The sequence below is a fragment of the Ochotona curzoniae genome, unplaced genomic scaffold, assembly GCF_017591425.1.
Source record: "Ochotona curzoniae isolate NIBS_2020 unplaced genomic scaffold, NIBS_Ocur_1.0 contig_517, whole genome shotgun sequence".
NCBI classification, from domain to species: Eukaryota; Metazoa; Chordata; class Mammalia; order Lagomorpha; family Ochotonidae; genus Ochotona; species Ochotona curzoniae.
This window is the reverse complement of record NW_024466454.1, coordinates 7,213,421-7,235,403: the sequence shown is the minus strand read 5'-3', so window position 1 is coordinate 7,235,403 and position 21,983 is coordinate 7,213,421. Positions and strand designations below refer to the sequence as shown.

Genomic DNA, 21,983 nt, shown 5'->3' with positions numbered 1-21,983 from the left:
GTTGGGCCATCCTCTGCTGCTTCCCTAGGCCTTAAACAGGAAGCTGGTTGGGGAGTGGAACAGCCAGGACATGAGCCTGCACCCATATGGGACACTGGTGCTTGAAGGTGGATTAGCCTACTGAGCCACAGTGCTGACCTCTCTTTTTTTTTTTTTTAAGTCACTGGTTTAAAGTCACTGATTTGTCCCAAGTGTCCTTACGTCACAACACCGACAGTATGATTGCTCCTGGCAGTGTAGTTGCTTGATGACTCACCTAGTGTCTTTCCTCAGTAAATAGGCCAATGTTTTGCATGTTGAAAATGCAATTGTGCATACATCTATGTTCAAGCCGACTCAGGGACACAGGGCCTAGTAAAGCACCATGGAGCAGGGCGCCACTAAAATGGAGAGCCTTATACCGTCTCCTTCCTCCTCCCCCCAAAGGCCTGTACTGAACCCTGTGTAGTCTGTAAGCTTCTGAAGCTAAGTGCAAAATGCTGAGTATGTCCCTTTTTTCTAGGAAAGGAGCTATAGAGCTATGACTTTTACCATCCTCACGGGGTGTGGCCCTAGGAGTTCTAACAGCCATGTAAGGAGTCCCCAAGAAGCCCCCTCTCCACCATCCTGCTTTACCTAGGTCCTCAGAGCTTGCTGCTGGGGCTAGTTCTTGTCCCTGTGATGTGTTCCTTCACTTGGCCTTCTGGGTGCAGCTTCCTCCGGCAGGATCTGTGATGGCTTCACATGAAGGGCTCTCCGGGTCAGCTCCTTGGCAGTCCCCATCACTACAGTTTGCACTCTATGCTGTTTATTGTCCTCTTTCTGCTGGATGTTGCAAGATCTTGCTCCTAAACCCAAAATCCATTTGTTATGTTAGAGGTCATTTAACAGGATTATTCTTTGGGAAGCAGAGAGCAAGTTTCCATCTTTTGGTTCTCTCCCTGAAATGCCCACCATGGTCCTAGGCCCCAGGCTGAAGCTAGGAGCTGGGACCCCAGTGCAGGTCTCCCATGTGGGTGGCAGAGAGCCAATTATCTGAGCCATTTCCTCTGCCTCCTGGGGTCTCATCAGCAGTAAGGTGGGGTAGCCAGGCACTTCAGTGTGGAACATGGGCAACTCAACACCCATCTTGAAATGACTCTTGATGTCAGATCATGGTTTAGTAAGGGGCACCGATCTGTCTGTAAGCTCCTAGTATTGTTCTCTTTTTCCAAAGAGAAATACTGTTTTGTTAACCGTTTCTGGCCATTGTGTTTTTGAGCAAAGTGAATTATCAGACACCCAGATTTGGAGTTGGAGAAGACTTGTTTTCTCAGAGAACTGGTGGGGGTAACCGGTAAAGCTACCCCCGTGAATGGGCATCCAGAATGGGCACTGGTTTATGTCCAGCTGTTCCACCTCTGATCCAACTCCCTGCTAATGGTCTGGAAAAAGTAGGAGATGATGTGTCAGGTGCTCAGGCCCTGCCAACCATGTGAGAGACCTGGACGAAGCTCCTCCTGGCCTCTGACTGGCCTCTGACTGGCCTCATGGCCTTCTAGGGAGTGAATCAGTGAATGGACATCTGTCTCCTTTCTCTGCCTGCAATTACAGAAGCTTCTCCTTGATCAGAGAGAGCTGGAGGCTGCAATTGGGCCGCAGGTTAAGTCACTGCTTCTGACACTGCTATCTTATGGTGGAGTGCCACTTTGCTACCCAGATACTGCGTTTCTAATCCAGTTCCCAACTCAGGAGTCTGGGAAGGAAGCAGGAGATGGACCAGGCGCTTGGCCCCTGCCACCCTTGCGGGAGACTAGAATGGAATTTCAGGTACCTGGCTTCAGCTTGGCCCAGACCTGGCAGTTGTGGTCTGTTGAAGAGTAAACCACTGGATGTTTACTGCCTCTCCTCTCCTCTGCCTTTCAAATAAAATAAATAAATATATATATTTAAATATATATATAAATATATAATAAATATATATATAAATATATATAAATAAATATAAGGATTTATATATAAATAAATTTATATATAAATATATATATTTATATATATTATATATTATATATTATATAATTATTATTATATATTATATATATTATATATATTATATATTATATATATTATATACTATATTATATATTATATATTATTTTATATTATTTTATTTTATATATATTATATTATTATATATTATATTATAATATTATATATATTATATTATTATAATATTATATATATATTATATATATTATATATATAAATATATATTATATATATTATATATATAAATATATATTATATATATTATATATATAAATATATATTATATATATTATATATATAAATATATATTATATATATTTATATATTTATATATATATTTATGTATATATTTATATATTTATATATATATTTATTTATATATATATTTATATTTATTTATATATATTTATATATATTTATATATTTATATATTTATATATTTATATATTTATATATTTATATATTTATATATTTATATATAATTTATATATAATTTATATATATATAATTTATATATAATTTTTATATATTTATATTTATATTTATATATATTTATATATAAATTTATATATAAATTTATATATAAATAAATATATAATAAATATATATATATATATGGGATATATTAAGCTAGTGGGAAAGTAAGCTTTAAGAAACTGAATTAGGGGACTTCCAGCCGCCGCATGGCAGCTGGGAGACCCTGGGACGGTGGCGTCTCATGCCTGGATCTCACATGGCGGCTACCACATGCATGTGGGGAACTGCCACCGGGCCTGCCGGAGCCCCGTGGACTACCTACCCTTCTTTGGGGTGGGTCTCAGAGCTTTGTGTAGCAGGTCTGGGCCGTCCCACTGCTCGCCCAGGGGGCTGGAGCTGGGGATGGGACCAGGAAGGGGTGGGACTTGAGCCTGGGGGGTTGGACTTCTAGCCGCCAGCCTGGCAGAAGGGGGGGCCCAGGACAGTGGCGTCTCATGCCTGGATCTCACATGGTGGCTACCACGTGTACGTGGGGAGCTGCCACTGGGCGGCCAGTGCGCCATTTGGCGCTAGGCTCCGCCTGATGACCGCCCAGCCAGGGAGCTCTGGGATTTTGCTTCTTTGATTGCTGCTTAGATAGCTCCATGCTGAACCCTCAGGGCTTTGGGGACGTGAATCAATCCTAAAGATTCCCAATAACAGTAAATCTTCCTCAGATGAACCTGTAATTAATACGGTCTCAACTCATGTGTTTTGAAAAATTGTAAAACCTAATATACTTTCAAAACCTTGTGCTACTTAGAAATGGGGCAGAGAGCAAAGAAATCTTCCATCTCCTTTGAATGTGTGAGGAAGCTGTGTAGTGTAACCTATAAGGAACTTAACAGGTAACTTATAGACAATAGATTCAAAACAGCATTAGACAATAGTAAAACTACAAAGACATACAGGGGGAATCAAGAGCGATCCTGACAACCTATTAACAGGAGGTCATATGCACAGAGTGGGGGGGCCCCCAGAGTGGAGCAGGGGGACAGGAGGAGGCTTGTATCCCAACCCTGGAGACTCCCAGATCCCCACCAAGGACTATCAGTACGGGCACCAAGGACTACATCCCAACTGCCAGAGACCACGGGGAACTGGAATGCCTTCGGAGGCCGAGAACTCAGAGGACACCCCCCCACCCCCCGCCTTTGGACCTACCACACGGGATGGAAGAAGCCCAAATCCTTCCTCATAGGATCCAAGGTCATCAGAACAACAGCCAGGAACCCTGAGCGGTCCTCAGAATCAGAACAACAGTAAACTTCCTTCGGGACTAAGGAGAGGAGCTTTCTCTGGTCCTTACTTAGTTTCAACTTTGGGTCCCCACCCTCTATGCAATGACCATCAGGGTTGCTCCAGAGCACCCTCCCAAACACACACACACACACACACTCTCTCTCTCTCTCACAAATTAGAATAGATAGGCAGAGAACAACAAGGAAAGCTTGGTCAGCGTGGACTCACACATACCTTACTAGGTAGAACACAAAGATTAAGTACTCCTCACCAAGGTATTGAAGAATTCTCTGCACACCCCTCCTAAAACTGTTTTGCACCTCAATTGTTGAAATGTCATTGAAGTAGTCACAGGATGTTGTTAAGAACTTGCAGTTAATTTTAACATATTGGTTAGTCAATACCATGTCAATTAATTCCATAACGTGTAAATTGTTGTAGATGTTAAGTTAGGGCTTTTAATTGATCTGGATTTTACTCTGTTGGCTCTACCTTCAGACCAGAGAAGGTCTCCCCAAGAAGCTGTCGAACTTATCTGGACAATAAGATGCTGGACTCTATGCCTGGCATATGCTTGCAATGAGAGAGTCTCAATTGAACTTGAACTTGAACTGTGGTTACACAACAAGGGGGAGGAATTCACCATGGGGAGTGGTTAGGGGAGGGGTGGGGGGAATCCCAGTACCTATAAAACTGTCACATAATATAATGTAATTAATAAAAAAAAAGAAAGAAACTGAATTAGGGGTCCAGTATTATTATTCAGTTGGCTAATCCCATATGTTAGGATCCCATAAGGGTACCAGATCATGTCTAGCTGTTCCACTTCCCACACAGCTCCCTGCTTAAGGCCTGGGAAAGCAGCAGAGAATGGCCCAAATCCTTGGGACCTGCATCCACATGGGAGACCAGGATCCTGGTTTTAGAACAGCTCAGTTCCGGCTGCTGGGGCCACTTGGGGAGTAAACCAGTACAAAAAGACAACTCTGAAATCCCACAAATTGAACCCTGTTCCAGTCAAGCCAGGGAGGAGAGCATCCTGTTGGCAGCCAGCAATCTGGCCACCCTGAGATCGGGAGCAGTGGCATCTCACTGTAACAGAAAGGAATGGATGTGTGCTGACTTCATGATGGGCCCAGCTGGACTGACGGTCAAAGCTTTAGTACCCAGGCCCAGCGCAGTGGCTAAATCTTCACCTTACATGCACTGGGATCCCATATGGGTGGGCACTGGTTCATATCCCAGCTGCTCCACTTCCCATCCACCTCCTGGTAAAGGAGTGGTGGATGGCCCAAAGCCTTGAGATCCTGCACCTGCATAGGAGGTCCAGAAGAAGCTCCTGGCTCCTGGCTTTGGACCAGCTCAGCTCCAGCCATTGCAGCCACTTGGGGAGTGATCTGTATAGTTTCCAGCAGATGGAAGATCTTTCTGTCTCTTCTGTAAATCTGACTTTCTGATAAAATTAAAAAAGTTTTAGTTCCCAGCAGAGCTGATAGCAAACACGTGTGGTCCAGCTAACTGACATTCAGGAGAGGCTAGCAGCACATTTACCCGGGTGCTTGCCCCATATTACAGCCCTGGCCCACACGTGGTTCTGAACAATTCATTTATGCTAGTTAACTGTGGTGGGCCGCACTGCACATAGCCCTGGGGAGAGCAGTCCTTTAGGCAGTAGCTTCAAATGAGGCCCTCCAGTGGGCCTCAGTGTGGGTGGGGCCTAGGGACCATTACTGCAGTGTTAACCCTCCTAGCTTGCCGGCCCCAGGCATACAGTTGTCAGGTGGTAAATCAGGCAACTCTGGGCCTCCCCCTCTACCCACCCCGCCAAGAACCTAAGCTAGGAACCTGTGTCTAGGGCACCCTTCACACGGCTCTGCCAGCTGCCTTTGGCTCTGTTCTTCCTGGGCCTTGCTGTAAACTTAGGACAGGTGTGAGGCAGCCTCTGAAGATGCTGCTCCCAGCCCACTGAGACTCACACTTCTCAGCTCCTGGCACAGAAGCGTGGGGAAGCCTGCAGACTGCTGAGGGCAACTAAATGCTGTATCCCCTCCTAGTTATAAAGCGTGTGAGGGGCAAAGGGGAGGGGGCATCGTGTTGCAGTGGAACATGCTAAGCTTTCACCTAAGACAGCCAATATGCATTCAGGTTCAAGTTCTGGCTGCTGCACTTCTGGCTCAGCTCCATAGTAGCAACCTAGGAAAAACAGTGGAAGTAGTGCTTGGGCCCCTGCACTAATGTGGGAAACCAGGACCAAGTTCCTGACTCCTGGCTTCAGTCTAGTCCAGGCCCAGCCATTGTGGCCATCTAGAAAGTGAACCAGTAGGTAGAAGATTTTGTCTCTCCCTAACTCTTTCAAACTATACAGATCTTAAAAATTACACACACACAGACACACACACACACACAAACTGAGCGGCATTCAGTGATGCCAACTTGGACCTGCTGGACAGCAGGGCCTGGAGGGCCTTGTTCAACAACCAGTTTCTGTGTTGCTCAGAGGACATTTTGACTGTCATCTAGAGCCAACTCAGGGCTTCCAAGAACAAAAAGAAGAGTCCTATCAGCAGAGATTAGCTGAGAAAGATACATTAAACAGGAGGACAGATCCCAACCCAGAAATCAGCCCCTTGTGCCTGTCTTCTTGGACTTACGGGTAACCATGAAAATCTGCCACCTAGCTTTCTCACAGACTCCCATTGACCAGAACGGTACTCCCAAGTATCCCAGTGCCCCCAGTGGGGACCCCCGACACCCTGCGCACACCTGGCTTCCCAGGCCGTGGCTCAGGGCCACGTCTCCTCCAGTACCTCCACTCGGGCTGGCAGAGGGCGGCCTGCTTCCTAGGCTTCTCGAGGAAGACAGGCTCCGTGTTGACTGCACTGTTAACCATCACGGTCTGGGGAAGGGACATCTCCAAATCCACATGTAAATCTTCTTCTTCAGTAGAGGAGGAGGAAGAGGAGGACAAGGAAGACGAGGAGGAAGAAGCTGCGACTGGAACCCGCACTGCTGCCGTCTTCTCTTTAGGACTGCCCAGGGGCAACAGCTGGGTGGCAGACATGAGCTCAGACTCCGCAAGTTCTCTGGTTGTGGCCTCTGAGCGTCTGGTTAGAGGCCACCAGGTGGGGCTGCCCAGAGGTGAGCAGCAGAGGCCACCCTGGCACAGCAACTGGCAGCAGGTGTGAGGGGGGCTGGCAGGACAGTGGGCCTGTGTGCCCAGAGGAAATCCACTGGTGCTATATCCGGTGGCTGGCCCCAGCAGAGAACAGCAGGGGGTCCAGAGCAGGGGCCGGGGGTGCAGCCGCTCCACAGCCTTCTTCCAGACAGCTGGGGACACTGGTCTGAGCCCATCTCGAGGCACTTTAGCTGTCATGCCATTCCAGAAGAGAACAGCAATTTCTTCCTTTGCTGCTAAGGCAAAGAAAGAGTGACAGTTTGTTCCAAGTCCCCCTTTTTTATGGTGAGGTGAGGGTTGTCTTGTCCCCAAAGGCAGAGCCTCAGCCACCTGTCTATGTGTTTCCTGTCCCCTATCCCCCAAAAGCCTACCATCCAAGAACTTCGCCAGGTTAGACTTGCATTTCTTGCAGCCCCTTACCAGGGGCCTGTGCAAGTCTGCCTGCTTTCTGGACCATGAGGGACCCAGAGAGGCCAATCACCCCATCAAACCAAACTGCTCAGTGAGGGCCAATACTGTGGCTTAGCAGGTAAAGCCAATGCCTGTGGCACTGGTATCCCATATGGGCACTGTTTTATGTTCCAGCTGCTCCACTTCCCATCCAGCTCCCTGCTAATTGCCTGGGAAAGCAATGGAGGATGGTCGAAAGCCTTGGGACCTTGCATTCGCATGGGAGACCTAGAGGAAGCTCCTGGCTCTGAATCACCACAGCTCCAGCTGTTCAAGCCATTTGGGGAGTGAAACAGCAGAAGGAGAAATCTCTCTGCCATTCAAATTATTTTTGTTGTTGTTGCTAATGTGCTCAATGAAAACCTCTTTGTCCCCTGGGACACACATAGACCTGGCTGGCCCCGAGATGAGGACCCTGGCTTCTAGAGGGCTTGGTCCTGTGTTCCTGTGTGACCCCAGGATCACCCACTCTGCAATAAACAGAGACCTGCTAGTTAAGATCACTTGCCCTGATTTTTTTTTTTAAGAATAGTCTGAAAAATACAACTTGCCTGCCTTTGTCAGCCCTAGGATTAAGCGACAAGTTGTCGGGCTATGGATCCTTAATGCTCCCAGAGTGCCTAAGCTGTAGAGAAACCCCCAGCCCCCTCCCTCCTCTGGCCCGGCTCTTCCTGGGGCAGAGCAAGCAGAGCAGTTCCCTTACCACTCTGGGCATCTGTCCTCTCCAAGCCCAGCAGAATGGTGCCAGGGCCATATCGCTGCTGCTTGGGCCCCCACGGTGCCAGCACCTTATCTCCAGTCCGCAGAGTGCATTCCACAGACGGGAGCAGAATCACGTCTTCTTCTGAGACCACACTCAGCCACGGGGCTGGCAGCTTTGGGTCTGTGACAAGGGGAACTTCAAATTCCACAAGCAGAGTGCCCTGCTGCAGCTGGTGAAGAGAAAACACCCAGGCTTAGAGGTGGCACTGGGCTGGGGCACTGTGGGGGCGGGCAAGGGGCATGGAGGGTGAGCCACTTGGAACACCCACATCCCATGCTGGGATACCAGGTTGAGGGCTGATCCAGCTACCCACTGATTCACCTGCGTGGCAGTTAATGATGCCCATACTTGGATTCTTGCTCCTCCCCACCCCTGCCCCCACATGCAGAGCCTGATGAGCTGCTGGCTTCTGCTTTCAGTCTGATTCAATCCTGGATGTTGCAGGCACTCGGGGAGCAGGTAAAGTGCCGTCCATCATGCCAGCTTCCCATATGGATGCATGTTCTAGTCCCATCTGTTCCACTTCTGATCCAGCTCCCTGCTATTGGTCTGGGAAAACAGTGGAGGATGACTCAAGTCCTTGGTTCCCTGTGGGAGACTTGGGTGAAACTCCTGGCTCCTAGCTTTGCACTGGTCCAGGGCTGGTCATTGTACCATCTGGGAAGTGAATCAGTGGGTGCAAGACTTCCTCTGTACTTTGCTTTTCAAATAAATAAACAAACAAATCTGAAAGGAGGGGAGAACGGGAGGGAGGAGGGAATGGTGGAAGGAGGGTGAGAGAGAGAATAGGGACAAGAAGTGTGGCATAGCAAGCTAAGCCTCTGCTTGCGATGCTGGCATCCCATATAGGCACTGGTTCTAGTCTCAGCTGCTCCACTTCTGACTGTGCCCATGTGGAAGACCCGAAAGAAGCTCCTGGCTCCTGGCTTCAGACTGGTCCAGCTTCTGCCATTATAACCATTTGGGGAGAAAACCAGTAGCTAGAACATTCTCTATGTCTCCTTTTCTCTCTGTAAATTTGCCTTTCAACTAAGTTTTTAAAACAATCTTAAAAAAATTGGGGAGGGGGGGACAACATGGGCCAAGGTGCTCAGCACAGCAGTTATGATGCTGCTTAGAGTGCCAGCACTCCTTATTGGAGTGCCTGGGTTCAAGTTCCAGGTCCACTTTTTTTTTTCAGGTCCACTTTTTAGTTTCCTGCTCATGTGCACCTGGGAGACAGCAGGTGATGGTTTGAGTACCTGGGTTCCTGCCACCCACGTGGCAATCTGGAGTCCCCAGCTCTTTTGGCTCAGCCTGACCCAGCTATGGTTGTTACAAACACTAGGGTGTGAGCCTGCGAAAGGAACATCTGTCAAGGCAGAAATGGTCAGGTCACTGAGTTCCCCACAAGCAGAGGATGGCCCTAAGTCTCCCTTACAAACCATGAGAACCCTAAGAGGAGAGCGGCAGGCAGACCCAGCTGGCTACAGCACCCTGGTTCTCTCCCTCTCTTCCCACCCTAGGGGGCTCTGGTGACCACTTCCCCCTTTCCCTTTCTCTTCTCTTCCTTTTCCTACTTCGCTTTCCTCCCACCGAAATTTTGGCCTGCAGTTCCCCAGCGGAACCTGGATCCTCAGAGTCTTTTTCCAGTGCACTCTCTCTTCCTCCTGACACTCCCAGGAAGTTCTGTTCCCATGGCTGGCTGGTGACGAGCCCACAGAGCCCACGGGGCCAGGACTGATGGAGAAAGCCAGAGCCAAGTAAGGGAAGAGCATAGAAGAGTAGTACATGTATTTAAGCTGGTTTGAGTGCAGTAACTGTATTTGAACAAAACTCAACATTTTAACAATGTATATATTTTTTATTGGACCTGACGCAGTGGGCCTCCACCTTGCAGCACTGGCATTCCATAAGGGTGCTGTTGTGAGTCATAGCTGCTTCCCTTCTGATTCAGCTCCCTGCTAACGTGCCTAAGGAAGCAGCGTAGGATGGCTCAGGTCCTTGAGCTCCTGCACTCACATGGTAGACCCAGAAAGGAGCTCCTGGCTTCGGTTTGGCTTAGCTCTGGCCATTATAGCCATTTGGGGAGTGAACTAGCTGATGGGAGACCTCTCTTTGTAAATCTGTCTTTCCAAAAAAATAAATAAATAAATAAAATATTTTAAAGATAAACAAAATCTTTAAAAATATTTTTATTTATTTTAAAAGCAGAAAGAGGCAGAGGAAAAAAAGAAAGGGAGGTTAAGGAAGGAGAGAGAGAGATAGTCTGTCTGCCAGATAATTTCCCAAAGTGCCTCTAACAGCCAGGCCTGAGCAAAGCTGAAGCCAGGAGCCTGCAACTTCATCTAGGTCGCCTAGCAGGTGGGCAGGGCCCCAAGTACTTGAGCCATCACCTGCTGTCCAGCAGGAACAAATTGTGAGGAAGCTGGACTGGAAGTGGAGCTTGGTTTCTTCTGCAGGGTGGGGAACTGTTTCCAGCTAACTCAAAGTCCAGGATGGGGAAAACTAATGTGACTTCTCAAAAAAGTATGATAGCATTTCCAAACAAACATCAAAATCCTATTATATCTTTTGGAAATTCACATTTAGCATTTTCTCCATGGAGCTACATGGTCTACACAGTCCTAACAAATTATACACTGATATTAAACATTCACTCCTATAGCTTGGCCATGGACAGTCAGGGCCTATCCAAGAAATTAAACTGCCAGACACACCAGCTAAGGCACTTTGGGTAAGATGGGGCTGCCTAGAGGAGGGGATACCAGAGAGAGGCTGGGAGCCAGGGACTCGCCTCTGGAGCAGCCTTTATCTGAGCCCAGTAATAGAAGCCATCTGGTTCCCTCCTGGCCAGGACCCGATCACCCGTATCTCCAGCTTTTGCCAGGCGGTCCGGCTGCTGCCATTCTGGGTCAGCAATGTGGATACATGGGTGACAGGAGGCACACCTGAAAGAAAGCAAAGAGAATTAGGGGTGGAGAACAGCAAGTCCTAAAAAGTACACAGATCAGAGCCAGTACTGTGATCTAGTGTGCTAAGCTGCTGCCTGCAATACCAGCATCTTCTAGGGGTGCCAGCTAGAGTCCTGGCTGTTCCACTTCCAATCCAGCTCCCTGCTAATGCACCTACGAAGATGGCCCATGTTCTAGAGCCCCTGCCACACATGTGGGAGACCTGGATAAGGTTTAGTCTCCTGGTTTCAGCACTGGCCGTTGTGGCCTTTTGCGGGAGTGTAACAGCAGATGGTCAATCTGTGTATGTTTGTGTGTAACCATGCCTTTTGAATAAACAAATCTTTATAAAACATGAAGAGCCACATCTCAGTCAGGTCTGAGAAGTGTCACAACGTGTGTGACACATACCAGAGTATGTGGGACAAAAATCCAGAGAAGGTAGAAATCTACGACTCTGGTTTGATGAGGTCAACTTCTGGGGAGGGGTGGGAAAGGGGATGACATAGGGACCCCTCCTCTGCAGGGTGGGGAACTGTTTCCAGCTAACTGAAAGTCATTAAGCCTGGATACAGACAAGCTCCTGCATGCTTGGCCTAGAACAACAGTCCAGCAAAGGGCGCTGGTGAGGCAGACCCTAAGGTGTGTCTGACTGCAGGGCAGCATGTGGACGCCAGGATGGCAGCTGACACAGCAAACTCAGGCCCGCAGGGATGAGGCCCTGTCACGGAAGGAGCTGCCCAATGGGCCACAGGACACAGAAGTCAGCTTTATTCTGGGAAGCTGTGTGGGCAGGGCCAGCTGCCTGGGGTACTTGTTGAGTCAGGGTTTGGGTTGACTTTGTGGGCAAGGCTGAAAACAAAGATGCCTAACTCTGAGCTTGAACAAGTTTGTCCACACAGGTGAACTGAGACAAGGGAGTGACTCAGGACCACTGAAGCTGGCAAGCCTGTGCCCTGGGCAGATGAAACAGCCCACTGGGCCCACACTGCACACCCGCTGCAGACACCCAATGGGGCCAGCCCCTGGGGAACTTCCTGGGACGGGTGAGGCTGCCTCTGGTCTCTGAGGGGGGTGGCAGGGCAGCAGAGAGGAGGGGAAGGGCCTGGACAGCCTACCTTAATTGTTGGTTGCAGGGGCTCTAATACCACTCATGGGGCCACAGCAGTCTCCTAGTTGGTGTTAAAGCTGCTAGAAATGCCAAAAGTGCTCCCCTCTGTCTGTTCTCTGGCCAATTAGCCAGCTGTGACAATTCCCTGCTGAGCGACCCAGTGGGAACAAGCCAGATCAACCCTGCAGTCACCCTGAGTAGCTTCAGCTCCTCACTTGCATCCACCGGCAGGCCCAATAGCAACAAGCACCCCTCTCTCCAGGGAAAAAAGGGGCTGCATCAAAGCACAAAGCCAGGGGCTGGGCCGCCTGCCTGGGGCGGAGTCAGTACCTCCTGAGAAGGCTGTGCCTGCTGAGCCAGGGTGCCGGGAGGGCACAGGGGCAGGTGAAGGTGAAGTCCCAGGGGTGCGCAGCACAGTCCCAGCCAGGAGCCTGCAGAATGGTGGCCACACTGCAGTATTTGGGCACAGGTGCTCCTGGCCCCGGGGAGTCCATGGAGTGCGAAGAATCACCTGGGAGTGAGCAAGGCCACGGTTACCTCAGCAGCCGCCCACAGGCCTTCAGAGGGCGCCCCGGAAGGCAGAGCCCCGGACCCACCGCCAAAGCTTCCTCTCGATCACCTCGGCTCAGGAAAGGGACCGGCCGGGGGAGTGGGAGGATGAGGGGGTGATGGAATATGCTCAAGGAGCTACAGCTGTCCTCAAAGAGGACCCAGCTGCAGATACTTCTGGGGCTACGGCCACCCACCCACGCAAACTCAGGAGGGAATGCATGCGAAGCATGTGGCACAATTTTCTTCCTCCCGCCTCCACCCCAGCCACAGCGACTCCTGCCATTAAAACGGTTCTTTCCCCGGGCCCCCGCCCCCACCTGCCACCTACAGGACTAACGGTGGCCCAGGGCCTGGCCTCCTCACCTGAGCAGGCCAGGAGCAGCAGACAGGAGTTAAAGGTCAAACGATGCTGCTCCAGCCCACTGACGCCCTCCCAGAGTCTGTTACAGCCCAACTCTACAATCTGACCCCCAAGGGACTCACCCACAGCCTCACACTCCTGACCACCACCTCCGCCTCAGGGCCCCTTCTGACCGTTGGGGCCCAGGGCTTCAGGCCAACTGATTTCCGGCTACTAAGCAGGTTGCCATGGATGCGAGCCAGCAGGGAACGCTGTGGGGCCAGCGAGCGCACTGAGCATGTGCAGAAGAAACAAATAAGGGGGAGTGGCACGCCCTCCATCTTTCCGTGTGAGGAAGATGAGGGCAGAGAAAGAAGAAGGCCAAACGCGGCCTCAAACTCCATGAGCATAGGCGGCCTCACTGTGGGTAGAGTCAGGATCTGGCTCACACTGGGAAGCCAAGGACCCCAGGGGTGCCCTGAGCCCTGAAGAGACCCCTGTAGGCTGTTGCTCTGCCTTAACGCTGACCAGGCAGGGAGCTGGCTGGGGAACTAAAAGTTGCTTGGCTGCAACTGAGAACAAACTGTCACCAAGTGGGGGTGTGCTTAGAGTAGGACTCCACTGAGGAGCAGAGTCGACCTTTGAGGTCCTGTGCGGGGGTGTCGTGTGTGAACCCTAGGTTCTGCGGTGTTTCCAACCTGTGTGGGAGGAGGCCGGTAGCCTGGGGCAGCTGAGAGTTCCTGAGCTGGTGTGGTGCCTGGCAGGAGGCTCTGTGGAGAAGCTCACACAATGTGAGTCTCAAGGTGACAACTAGGAACCAGTGTTCCTCTCATGTGTAACAAAGTTGAAGGAGCTTCTGAAAGCCATCCGCTGAAGCTGTCTCCAGAGACAGACCTGAAGAAAGCAGGTTCTGATTGTGTGGAGCTTGCTTGTTGTGAGTACCCATAAGCTTTTACTGATTTGCCAAATCAGATGGGGTCTGCATGACCCAAACTCTGAATGACTGCTTTGGCAGAGCCTACATCTGTAGCCCAAAGAACAGCTATGCCTAGACCATATGCCTGAAGACTGAACAATTTAGCATGCCAAGTTAGATTGTAAGACCAAGAAGTCTCAGGCAATGAAAGGATTATTCAATGAAGTGGAGAAAAGGAGAATGTTCCAGATTATTCAGGAAATAGGAGAGAAGGCAGCATTTGCAAGGCCATGATAATTCTTTTAGGAGTCCTGGGAAAATCAGGATGTGGATTTTTGAGTTGGCTACAGAGTGCAGGGAACTCTGAAAATCAAGCAACAAAGTAGGCAAAAGGGCATCTTCAGGTGGCTTGAGGGATGAGGTGGCACAGAGTGCTTTAAGAAGGATCAGAGTGAGCGGAGCTAGTTGAGGGCAGAGCCAGAAGGCAGGAGAGAGAGCAGATAGGAGCGGACGGGACAGCACAGGAGTCATCTTGGTGCTATGTGCTATGATCCAGAAGGCTTGAGGCTGTGCTGGATGCTAGGAATACAAGGTGAATGACAGTCCTTGGCCCTATACTTAAGACAGGGATGGCCAGCTCTGGTATGTAAAGATAGGAGGATCACAACTGCCAAGAAAGTAAGTATGCAAAATCAAGGAGCAGCCAGGACAGGATGCTAGGGTCAACTGCACAGAGATGTGACCTGTGTCACAGACCAGGGGAAGTTTTGAAATTGGTGACAGATGGCACCTCGGGGGGGTTGGGAGAAGGAGGAGGTGAAGCTACCTGGGGAATCAAACAGATGCTGTGAGGGCAGACCCAGGTCGGGGGTAGGGACTGTCTCCCAGGGGGGGAGGAAAGACCTAGCAGATGCACGCTCTGGTCTGAAAGAACTGGACAGTGGTGATGCTGTGGATGAAACACAATGATGTTGAGTAACAGTACTCAGAAGTAATGGTTAGAAACACCTGTGTGTCAGGCACTGTTACTCCTAATAGCACATGGGGAGCTGCTGCTCTTATTTTGTGAGTGAAGAACCAAGACTGCAGCAGACATGGCTGACCAATACTTCTATCGTAGGCAATGTTTGCTTCCTTCACCCCTAGGCCTGCACCACCCTGGGAGATCTGTCTGCAGGGACAAGGTGAGTCTGAAGTCACTTTAAATGACAACAAGGCTTTGTAAACAACTTTGAAGATGTTCTCTGATCATGACTTGTCAGCCCCAAATAAGTAAAAGCCACCAAACAGAAGCATCAAGGGAGGTTCATTGTGATTGTTTCACATCAAGTGTCTGCAAGGAGCCCAACCAGCCTGGGGGTGGTCACGTGTCAGACTGCAGTGCTGTGGTGGGAGCTTTGTCCAGGGCCTGGGCTAAGGCCAGAGAGTCCCGGGGCACCAGCTCCCCACAGGCTCTCAGAAGAAAGAGAAGCATCTGCCCAGGCTACATGAGCTAAAGCTTGGTACACCTGGAGCCCAGGCAAGAAATAACCTGGTGCAGGTGAGCGGCAGGACTATTATCTGCCGTGCAGAAAATATATGGGAAAAAACCATCGAACGAGGTTGTGAGAGACCCCATTCTGTGAAATTGCTCTTGTTTGGAAATCCTGAATCAGACAATTTTAAAAATAGGGTCCAGTTGGCAGCTGGAGGTTGCCACAATGGAAGTGCCAGTGCCCGGGCTATTCGTGGCGTTGGCTTTGTCAGGGTGCAGAAGAGACTGCAGGTGGTTGATGTACTTGATCGCTGCTCTCAGGGTTTCCACTTTGCTGAGTCGCTTCTCCAAATATTCCTCTGGCAGGTGAAGCCGGAGCTGGGCGTAGCCTTCGTTGACACACTTGACCCGCTGTCTTTCCCGCTCATTCCTTTTCCGGATGAAGGCCGGCCCGTAGGAGTAGTCACACCTTCTGTAACTTGGGTAAGGCATTGGGAAAGGCAAGGGGTAGGGTTCACCGTAGTTATCCATGAGTAGGGAGTCACCAGGAAAAGGCAGCCATGGCAGCTCCTCAGAGTAAGGGGATGGCCCCGGGGTCTCAGGGCACAGGTGGAAAGGGACCATAGGGTCCAGATAGAAGGACCTGCTCAGTGGTGAGTGGGCAGAAGTGGAGAAGGTGGGAAGTTTGTCTGGCGCATCAGGGTAGCTTCTATTTTCCATTATTTCCTCTTTAACCTGGAAACACAACTGAGTTCGTTAATTTGGCCACATCTAAAGAAAGCAGATATGAAGTACTAGCTTGATTGCTAGTTTCTGACCTCATTTTCAAAATTAGATGGGGTTACAGTATTTGGTGCCAAGCGTAGTGACATAATTTTAATGGTGCATTAAAAAAGATTAAATCACCTCGTGAGAAAGCTTTTTCCCATTTCTGTTAGTTTTCAATCCTTGTGACTGCAAAGAAGCCATTCTCTGGTGAGAATGTGTCTTCCTCACCACTAGAATGGTTTCTGAAGCCCCTTAAGTAAAGCCCTTCACCAAACCACAGACTTTAACATCTTTCATATGACTTCTGTTAATCATGAACTGTACTGACTCCACACTTAGAATACTGATATAAAGTTTCCCTGAAAAATGGGAGTTGATGAAAAAGTAACAGTGCAGGTGGGACACACAGCTGCCACTGACAGCCAAGGTGTATGCCAGGAGCTGGTCCAGGAGACACCCAGCTCACAGTTTTCCCATTGCTGCCAAAGCAAACATGAACTAGGGAACAGTCGTGCCGTCTCACAGACACAGCCCCCATAGGTGGTACCTGATCCGTCAGGGACAGAGCCCAAAATAAATACAGGAATTATCTGTTCCTAAATACAGAAGATTCCTTTTAGTGAACAACTCTCCAGAGATATTAAAAACATAATAGTGAATTTAGAAATTCTTACTTCTATGGAACTTATAAATAAAATGAAGAACACCTAATTTTAGGTTTTGTGAGTTTTGTTTGCATGGAACACAAGGAAAAAGCATCATGTCCCATCAAGTCCCACACTAATGAACAGTTCTTCCTCCTGGGTAGCTCCACAGCCATCTCGTTTTTAAAGCCCCCACTGCGTTTTGCCTTTGACCACCAGGATTCCAGGGCACTGTGGAGCACTTGGTCACCGGGAGGCAGGGAGTGCTGCAGAAGGGCTTGTCCCTCTCCGAGGGTCCAGCCTCACCCCGCTGCGCTCTGACTCCGGCTGCAGCTTCCCGCCTCTATGAACCTCAGCTTTTTCCTAAGTATTTTGCTGAGTGGTCGTGAGGATTAAATGACAAAACCAAACCAAAGCAAAACAGAACACACGAGGCACACCTTTAGTTCTCTCTCTTCACAGATGGAGGGTATGGTGAGGCCTTTCTCAACCACATCTGGTGTTTTCCCAGACGCTGGAGCATCAAGACAAGTTGAAGCTTGTCGAAATACGAAGAACCTTGCTTGGGAAAGGAGAAGTAACTTGAACTCTGTGGACCTTTGTGAAAGAAAGCAATGTGGCTGTTACTTTCTGAAGGTTATGGGTTTTCAATATCTTTAGGAGTAAGCTGTGTTATACACTTGGCATACTGAAAGAAGCAGCAAAACAAACAAAATTACTGCCCCTTCTCCCTCCCAACAGTCTAAAATTCACAGGTTAAGATTAGAGAGCAATGTCATTTGTTTGTCGACCAGAAGAGGGCGTAACTCCCGCAGGCCACACCAAGACAGAGGCCAGAGCCTCCCACCACATTTCAAGCGTGTTCCAATTCTTGTGAAACAGCCTATAGAGTTTGGCTTCTGAAAAGACAGGGGACCATAGACCCAGAAAAGGGCAGCAGAGTATGGGGGCAGAGGTGAGGAGTGGAAAGGACAAGAAAAATTCCTGGTGGAACTGGCTGGAAGGGAAGTTGATGCCAGGAAAATCTCTTCCTTGGACAGGGCAGATAAGTGGGAGAGATCCAATTAAACATGAAAACAGAGGAACAGGAAATGAGATTCCAAATGGCTAACCAAATGACCTAAAATAACCAACATAAAACAAAAATCTCTGCAAGGTTAAAAACAGCCAAGATTCTGTCAAAAAGAAAAAGTTGCTGAGAGAAACAAGTTAGGAAATTCCCAAGCCAGGAATTCTAGAGGGTAAAGCTATAAAGTGACGGCAGCTGTGGATGGAGCCTGCATCACTTCATTTCTCGGAACAGTGCAGCCTTCTCTTGGCCTGTAGCTAACAAGCCAGAACTGACACACTACAACAGATTACCAAAGAGCAAAGCAGATGTCATCAAAGCCAATTATATAATTCTTTGGGGTACGGTTTTATCCTGAAAGCTAACTTAAATAATGTCTTGAAATCTTGGCCCAGCTGGGATCTGAATAATTTGTCTATGCCACAGCTAATTAAAAGTTTCTAGATTTTACCCAGCCTTTGCATAATTCTTGGGAAAAGAGCACTGTGTCTTTGGAGACACACTGACGAGATTTCTCATTGAGCACTCCCAGTAAGCTCACTAATCAATGTAGCAGTATTTAAATATGACTACGCCATGAGGAGAATCCAGATAGGAAGATAGGGGGAAGTCTGGACATTTTTGTAGAAATTTAGTAACTTTTTAAAACAATTCAGGTTGTTAGTGCTGGAGCACGTGTTTCGAGAAATAGGCACAACTAACAAGCATATTTACCCTGAGAAAATCTCAGGTTTCTATTGTAGAGGCTTCATGGAAAGTCCTGAGAGCTTCTGGATGCTCTATAGAGCATAAAAGCTTCAACTTTCCGAGATAAAAAGAACTAGTCTGTAAAACACACAATTGCCTCTGCACCCATACATGAATTGTGGCACGTTAGAGTGGAGAGAAGTTTAGAAACCCTCTTCTCAAAACCCCCACAGGTTACTAATGGCACAGAGCTTGTAAAAGAACGAGCCAGAACCCAGGTGTCCCAAATCTCTTCATGCCCAGAGATGACTTCATCAGCTGCAGAATCTGCATTTTCACCCCAAGGGCAGGGCTTGATAGTTCAATAATCAGACAGCTGACAAAAATTTCACCACAGATCACCTGTGCCTAGAGATTTTCTAACAAATCGTGTTCTTTCCATTCTCCTTCTCCCCTCTCCCACCTCCCCCCTCCTTGCAGAAGTGTCTCTTACCTGAATCTTGTCGTCAGGATGCTGTATTGTGGCTGAGTCAGACTTTACCTGATTTATAGGGAAATCATTTAATAATATGCAAAGTAGCTTACAGTTAAACAAAACTGCTCAGTTCTGGTTTAGCCATGTTTTTTCACTTAGTATGTAGATACGACAATACATAACAATGCTAACAAGCAAGGTTTGCTTACAAAACTGCACACTTGTAACAGATCCTTTCGTTTAAAGAATGTCTACCTAGCCTTCTTGCATTCCTCTGCTTTACATGATTTTATAGCAAAAGTATTTACGGACAGTCTCTTTAAAAAACAGTCACGTAATGTGCAAATGTTGGTAAATATTCTTTTAGGCAGACAGATTAGTGTCCCAGGAAGACTGATATGAATTGAGATACTTTTTTGTTTGTTTGTTTTAGTACTCATTTCTTTTGTCCCTGAGCAAAATGTACATAGTTCCCATAAACCAATCGTTCCTTGCACATGCAATGACTCCTCTACCTTCCGGGGCCACAGTGGTAACTTGGTCACAACTGATGAATCTGCATTGTCACATCATTATCACCCAAAGCCCATAGATTATATTATGAGCCATTCTTGATGTTACATGTTCATATTCATTAGATTTGACAAGTGTATGATACATATCTACCTTTACAGTATCATACAGAAGTTTCCCAATCTGAAACACCTCTGGGCTCTGCCCCCCTTGCTCCTAGCAGTCGTTGATCTGAATAATTTTGCCTTTTCCAGAATGCTGCATGGTTGAAACCATATAGTTTGTAGCCGTTTCAGATTGGCTTCTTTCACTTAGCTTTAAAAGTTTATTTTTAATGAACAGTACTTCATTGTATGAATGTACCACAATTTCTACATTCACCTACTGAAGTGTTATCTTGGTTGCTTCAAAATGTTTGCAATTATGACAATTTAAATACAAATATTAAAAAATTTAAAAATATATTAAAATTATATTTAAATATTAAAAACAGGTTTTTGCATGGGCACATGACTTCAGCTTCTCTGAATAATTATCTTGGTGGTTGATGGCCGAATCACATAGTAAAACTATGTTTAGTCTTGTCTGAAACTGTTAAACATTCAAAGAATGCTATACCATTTTGTGTTTCCAACTTCCTGTCACTCCACACCCTCATGAGCATTTAGTATTGTCAGTGTCCTGGCATAATTTTCTGGGATTTTGGTTAGGATTGTTGATCGATAAATCAAGCTGGCATTTTAATAGGCATGGAATAGAATTCCTTTGTTGCTTTCATCCGCAATTCCCTGATGACACATGCTGTGGATTGCTGTTTCATATTGTATATATGCCGTTAGTGTTTCTTTGGTAAGGTGCTCACTTAGGACTTTGGTCCATTTTAAGGTGTTTTCTGTGTATTTTAGATAACAATCTTTTATGATATGTCTTTTATATTTTCCCTGGGTAATTTCTTCATCCTCTGGACAGTGTCTTTTACAGAAGTTTTACATTTTCAGCTTAACAATGATTCCCCTCAAAGATTATTTTTCCATGTGGCATAAAAAATTCATCACCATTAGTGTTTCTTATATTCTCTTTCAGAGATTGTACAGGGTTGCTTCTTACATTTATGCCTATGATCCATTTTGGGTTAATTTTTCTGAGCAGTATAAGATCTGTGTCTATATTATTATTTTGCATATGATTGTTGAATTGCTCCAGTACCATTTTTTGAAAAACTTTTCTCCATTTTAAAAAAAGATTTATTTTTATTGGAAAGGCAGATCTGCAGAGAGGAGACAAAGATCTGTCACTGGATCATTCCCCAACTGGCCGCAATGGCCAGAGCTGAGCTGATCTGAAGCCAGGAGCCAGGAGTTTCTTTTCTGTCTCCCATGCAGATGCAGGATCCCAAGGCTTTGGGCTGTCTTCCTCTGCTTTCCCAGGCCACAGGCAGGGAGCTAGATGGGAAGTGGAGCAGCCAGGACACAAACCAGTGCCCATATGAGATCCTGGCACATTCAAGGGATTTAGACACAGAGCCATTGTACCAGGTCCCTCCATTTTATTCTTTTTGCTCCTTTGTTGAAGATCAATTGACAATAATTAGGTCCACTTCTGAGCTCTGTTCTGGTGCCACTGCAGTATTTGTCTTTTATTTGAGTTACAGAGAGAGTGAGAGAGTGAGAGAGTGAGAGAGAGAGAGAACCTCTATCCGCTAGTTCACTCCCCAGATAGTTGTAACCCCAGGACTAGGTCAGGCCACAGCTATGAATTTCATCCAGGTCTCTTGTGGATGGCGGGAGCCCACGTAGGCCATCTCCTGTTGATTTTCCCAGGCCGTTAGCAGAGCACTGGGTTGGAAGTAGAGCAGCTGGGACAAGAACTAGCTGTTGGTGTTGCAGACAGCAGATTTATCTGATCCCTACTTATCCATTCTTTTGATGTTACACTGTCTTGATTACTGCTGCTTAATACTAATTCTTGAAGTTGTACAGTGTCAGTCCTCTGACTTTACTGCTGTCTCTCCTTCTCTAAATCTTTCAAATAAAAATAAGTAATTCTTAAAATAATATTTATTTGTAAAGACAAAGTTAGAGAAATAGAGAGAGGTCTTCCATATGCTGATTCACTCCTCAAATGGCAGTAATGACCAAGGTTAGACCAGGCTAAAGCCAGGATCCAGAAGCTTCTTCCAGGTCTCCCATGTATGTGCAAGGGTCCTATGTGACAGCACTGGCCTCTTGTTTAATGTTGATTATTCTGGGTCTTTGGCATTTCCATATATTCTTTTGAATAAGTTTATCCACAAAAATAATTTTCTGGGATTTTGGTTAGGATTGTTGATCGATAAATTAAGCTGGTAA

At 47.4% G+C, this 21,983-nt stretch overlaps 2 protein-coding genes across 2 annotated transcripts; both read right to left on the bottom strand.

Moving 5' to 3' along the window:
* Window positions 1-185: 185 nt before the first annotated feature.
* On the bottom strand, window positions 186-13,506 carry CUNH11orf16 (chromosome unknown C11orf16 homolog). Its single transcript, XM_040989013.1, has 6 exons — window positions 13,233-13,506; window positions 12,528-12,708; window positions 10,930-11,083; window positions 8,094-8,322; window positions 6,529-7,176; window positions 186-827 (listed from the first exon to the last, which is right to left on the bottom strand). Exons 2-6 carry the CDS (start codon window positions 12,689-12,691, stop codon window positions 643-645), a joined length of 1,380 nt encoding a protein of 459 aa, XP_040844947.1. The 5' UTR covers window positions 12,692-12,708; window positions 13,233-13,506; the 3' UTR covers window positions 186-642.
* A 1,741-nt stretch (window positions 13,507-15,247) lies between these two features.
* ASCL3 (achaete-scute family bHLH transcription factor 3) lies at window positions 15,248-16,445 on the bottom strand. The gene has a single exon (XM_040988962.1). The coding sequence runs from the start codon at window positions 16,197-16,199 to the stop codon at window positions 15,657-15,659; it is 543 nt and encodes a 180-aa protein (XP_040844896.1). The 5' UTR covers window positions 16,200-16,445; the 3' UTR covers window positions 15,248-15,656.
* Window positions 16,446-21,983: the final 5,538 nt, after the last annotated feature.

What these genes read in the sequence shown, in the direction of transcription:
- CUNH11orf16 (XM_040989013.1), bottom strand. Translation starts at nt 12,691, where the DNA reads ATGGACTCCCCGGGGCCAGGAGCACCTGTGCCCAAATACTGCAGTGTG. An exon ending in AGATAAAGGCTGCTCCAGAG is followed by an intron (nt 8,323 to 10,929) that starts GCGAGTCCCTGG and finishes TCTCTTCACCAG; the next exon opens with CTGCAGCAGGGCACTCTGCT. An exon ending in GCCACGGCCTGGGAAGCCAG is followed by an intron (nt 828 to 6,528) that starts GTGTGCGCAGGG and finishes TTTTGGGTTTAG; the next exon opens with GAGCAAGATCTTGCAACATC.
- ASCL3 (XM_040988962.1), bottom strand. Translation starts at nt 16,199, where the DNA reads ATGGAAAATAGAAGCTACCCTGATGCGCCAGACAAACTTCCCACCTTC.